We start from the raw sequence: 4945 nt of genomic DNA, 5'->3' as shown, positions 1-4945 counted from the left end.
AAGCTTATTCACGATGGTATCGGGCCCGATCCACCAAGCTCCTCATGCCGTTGGAAATTGTCATATCGTCCTCCGAGTTGTTCCCAAGAAGTGGATTTGCTCTCTTGAAATGGAGTAGGATGGAACTCCTTTTGATCAGGATGTAGGCCAAAGGTCACCCGACAGTGACTTCACAAAAGAATCACTGACTTGGAGGAGTACCTCGAAGGAGCTGTCAACGTGATCTTGAATGATGGGGGTATTATGCCTCTTTAAAGAAAAACCATGATCTTTGAGGGCTCACATCTTACGAGCCCAACTAAGTATCAAGGGGACTTCACACAACATCATGCCTATGGTAGCCCAGGGCCCACGACCAGTCATGATCCAACATTGAGCTCCTCTTCAACGCAAACCATGGTCTGTCGAGACTTCTCCAGCAAGGTTGATACCCATTCATCATGGAACCAAGGATCCTCGTCAACTTGGGCAACGCTCTTGAAATCATCTTGATCGATGCGCTCGAGGTCCCACAAGTCCCTAGCTCCGCAATCACCCCCGACATGCATTCCCTGTCCGTGAATGTGCCGAGGCTTCTGTGACCCAATTCACCTCTCACGTGTTTCTTGCATTTTTGTCCAATATTTCAATCGGTGGCATAGATAGCCTAAATTGCCCAGAACCATCGTGGAGAAAGGGTGGACATAGATAAGAAACCAAACGGATCCAATACCATCCTAACAATAGTGTTCTACTGTATTTAAAAAAAGAACAACCTTTGGTATGATTTTGCACTTCAAATAATTTTGAATGCTTGGGAACCACAAATAGCAATGCAACAATAGTGATAACGCTTAGTAGCAGAGTAGCAGCAAAGGGATCAATTTTCTTACCTGGAAACATCCGATTATCACTGGAGGGCTGCTAGTAGATACCACAATCAAAAAACATCATACTAATAAGTGTCATGATCACATCATCTACAAAACCGCGGAAGCTGAAGTGGTCCTTGCTTGCGGCACTGACTTACCACTAATGATTAGTTTGTCGAATAAGTAAGAAATAGGAGTAAATATATTTCGCAATGGGCCGTGACCTGTGGGCCATACCTAGACATGCTATCAAATGTGGGATTTGGGGCTTGTGTTACTAATTACTCCCTCCCTTTCGATTTATAGGGCTTATCTTAAAATTTTAGCTTTTCCATTTTGTAAGTCTCAAATTGATTGTTCCCAATTACATGTTCAAATTTCAAGCTGCATTATATCATGGCATGTCTTCCCTCCGTTCGGAAATACTTGTCGCCAAAATGGATGTATCTAGAACTAAAATACATCTAGGTACATTCATTTCTCCAACAAGTATTTCCGAACGGAGGGAGTAAGGATTAAGAGAAATTTGACCAATGCATGTAGTAGTTCTTGGTAATTTATTGTTCTTGCCTACATGCATTGCAACTACTGCATTAGTAAACATACCTTTTTGAGGAAAACAAGCATATTAATTGAGTATTTTTGCAAACTACAAAAACAAATCCACCACTTACCATCTACCTTGGTTGGTGAGATTTTTGAACTGAGCCTGTAAACCGGAAGAGAGGTACTTCAATAAGTTGGTCATGGATCGTGATCCTTTATTCCTCATAAATGCAACCTCATTTATTTTCTTTTCAATTGCTTTAATATTATGGGACCGATGCCCCCATGGGTCCCGGTTCGTGAGTGAACCGGGATTAATGGGCTTTTCAGGCATGGACCAAAGCCTTGTTTTCTACTAGTGAACTCTTCTCTAGGAGAAGACGCTTCAACCAACTATTTCACCATTACACTTCGAACGATCACTCCATCTACATCCCACTCGGCAATCTATGTCCACCCATGAGTGGAGGTCGGCAATACAATTATTATATTCACTTGATATTAACACTCCCAAGTTAACACAACAAAGGAACAAAAGCATATCCAAACACTAACTATAAAAGTAAACACTAGTCTCTTTTTGCAACACAAAAATTGCAAATACCTTCTACCCTTCATCGATTTAAATTTTGACCACCTGGCTTGCCACCCTAAATAATTAACCATTTAAATTGCATATCATAGGAGTGCATTCTTCAAACTCTTGGCATATACTTCTAGCCTCTTTAATCCTTCTCTTGGAGAGTTTGCTTCACCCAACTGTTTCACCATTGCACTACCAATGATCACTCCATCTGAACCCCACTCGGCAATCTGTGTCCATTCATAAGTGGAGGTCAGCAATGTAATAATCTTATTGAGATTTTTCAATCAAGATTGCTATTTTTTGGTGAATCTTTCGGTGTGTTATCTACCTGGCTAACATGTTCCGGGGTCGATATGCCAAAGCCAACTGCCACTGCCTTATCTGTGACCTACGGACAATTACAAAATATATATGACTGATGATACCTTTAATATAACAAGGGGGAAATTTACACTATTTCTTTCCTGGTTAAGAGAGATGATTTTATGGTTTTAAAAATCCTTCTACGAACCTGCCTAATCTCCTGAAGAAGATCCTTGACACGTGGGTTTACAGTCGCCCTAGCTCCTGTAACTCCAAGGACACTTACCTGCATAATGCAATTAATTAGGGGACTGAAATGTTAATCATGATATCTTGACCACAAAGCCAGAATGGGAATACGAAGCTAGGAGTTTACGCATGTGTTGTGCAACTTACAAGGTAAACAAACCCTTCTGAAGCTTTTGTGATTTCTTTCATCCTCTCTGATGGTGTAGCTGGTGTTGTAAGAAGGATCTACAATCATTCATTGAAGAAAAATATCATGTTTAATGAGTGGCTTAAGTCTCAGTTCTGTTAGCATTGGATTAATACATAACAGGGGCATGGACCGATGCACGTACCAGCTCTAGATTGTTCTTGATGGCTTCTTTCCTGAAAGCATGCATCTCCTCGTATGGAAGATCGGGTATGATAAGGCCTGGAGTACATGCATGTAACAAGTGCGAATTAGCAAATCTGTTGTGTTGATTGTCAACGTTGGATAAAATATTTAGTTTGCTAACTCAGTTAATTACCTTTGACACCGGCTTCCTTGGCAGCCGCGGCGAAACTCCCTGCCCCACGGCGCAGGATGGGGCTGAAATAAGAGAAGATGACCACGGGGCAGGACAGCTCCGGCGTCACCTCCTTCAGCATCGACATCACGGCGTCGGTGGTTGCGCCAGCGGCCAACGCCCGCGCCGCGGAGGCCTGGATCACCGGCCCGTCGGCGGAGGGGTCCGAAAAGGGCAAGCCGAGCTCGATGACGTCGGCGCCGAGGCTGTCAAGGAGCTTGAGCGCCTCCGCCGTGGTCGCCAGGTCGGGGTCGCCGGCGGTGATGTACGGGATAAACGCCGTCTGCGCGCGCGCAACAGTAAAGCGTCGGTCGAGTAGCATCGATCACTTACGTGCATGCAATTGCAAGCTGCGAACTGAACTGAGCTTAGTAGTACGGTCGGCGCGCGTACCTTGCCATTCGCCCTGCCCCGAGACATGGCCTCTGCCACCGACAGGCCGCGTTTGCCGGCCGCGGACAGCGACGCGGACCTCCCAGCCAGCGCGGGCGCGGGTACAGTCACCGCCGGTTCGAGCGACGCCACCGCCGCCGCGGCGACTGCTCTGACCACGGGCCTCCCCGGCAGCGGCACGGGCACCGCCACAGAGGCCACCGTGCCGCAACGCATGGGGCGGCTCAACGACGGAGCCGAGGAAGATGCCTTGAGCGCGAAAGCCATGCAGATAGCGCGACGGACGGCAGGCAGGAAAGTCAGCCGACGTCGCCCTGGTCGCTGTGTTGGCAGGTAGGTGGCTAAGATATACACGAGCAGCAGAGAGATCACTTCGACTTTTCCGGACGAGACGAGTGAAGTGCTGGTGCGCGTCCGTTTATATAGCAGCAACCGCGGCCGCCGCCGGCGCTTCGCAGAGAGGAAAACACAAACGCGGCTACGAGTAAACTAATGGTGGGGTTGATTCCATCTCCACCGCACGCGGCCACTGAAACGCGCCGGGCTGAAGTCCGACTACGTCTTACATTTTGGTCGTTTAATTTATTAATTGACTTTCTTTGACTTGTTTTTTTTTTGCGGGGTTTCTGAATTATTGATCAAACCAGTAGCACAGGAAAAAACACGAATACGCAAAAGAATTTCTTATCATTGCATTGATAGAAGGAATAGAAAATAGCAATTACAGAGGGGATCGCACAAGCACTAATATAATGGCCGGCATGAGTGAGAGTGCCCTAAAACCACATGCATGGAAAGAGGGGGATGCAAGAAAGACTACCTTTCTAGGATCAAGAGCCCCAGTCCCTTAGCTCCAGCGCGAGCATCGTCCTTGATGGTATCAGGGAGGCGCAACATAGATGACCGGTCACCGTTGAAAACTTACCTATTATGATGCTTCCAAAGCCACCAAGACGTAAGTATGATGAGGTATGCCAGACCGCGACGAAGGAGAGGGGGCGCGTTGTGGACGGTGGTGGAGAACCAGTCGAGGAATTCAGCATCAGAGCCGAGCAGAGCGTTCGTGGCTCGGCACCACACGAGCACCTCGTGCCAGACTTGGCGGAAGAAGGAGCATCCAGTGAGGAGGTGTTGCATCGTCTCCAGTTCTTGGTCATAAAGGAAGCAGAGCGCAGCATGATGGAGGCCAGGGCGCGTGAGCCGATCGATCATCCATCAACGACCTTGGATCACAAGCTAGAGGAAGATCAATATGGAGGTGCACCTAAGTTTCTAGGTGAGACGCCAAGAGGCGGTGGTGTGGAGCCCGAGAAAAGGGCTAGATAGCATGACTTAGTAAAATGCGCACAATCAGATGTCCAGTGCCATGAGATGCGGTCGTCCTTGCTAGAAAGGGCACTGGCCCTAAGTTGGCGCCACATGGACACGTACTGGATCAAAGCCACATGACCGAGCGATCCAGCAGGCCCTCG

At 47.5% G+C, this 4945-nt stretch overlaps 1 protein-coding gene across 1 annotated transcript; it reads right to left on the bottom strand.

The window, feature by feature from the left end:
- Positions 1-1874: 1874 nt before the first annotated feature.
- Positions 1875-3850, bottom strand: LOC109758460 (tryptophan synthase alpha chain-like). The gene is made up of 7 exons (XM_020317316.3): positions 3474-3850; positions 3042-3363; positions 2868-2944; positions 2683-2760; positions 2495-2572; positions 2312-2371; positions 1875-2210 (listed from the first exon to the last, which is right to left on the bottom strand). The coding sequence occupies exons 1-7, from the start codon at positions 3738-3740 to the stop codon at positions 2076-2078; spliced, it is 1017 nt and encodes a 338-aa protein (XP_020172905.1). The 5' UTR covers positions 3741-3850; the 3' UTR covers positions 1875-2075.
- Positions 3851-4945: the final 1095 nt, after the last annotated feature.

The sequence above is a fragment of the Aegilops tauschii genome, chromosome 5, assembly GCF_002575655.3.
Source record: "Aegilops tauschii subsp. strangulata cultivar AL8/78 chromosome 5, Aet v6.0, whole genome shotgun sequence".
NCBI classification, from domain to species: Eukaryota; Viridiplantae; Streptophyta; class Magnoliopsida; order Poales; family Poaceae; genus Aegilops; species Aegilops tauschii.
Note: the sequence above shows the minus strand (reverse complement) of the source record. Positions and strands in the feature narration are given on the sequence as shown.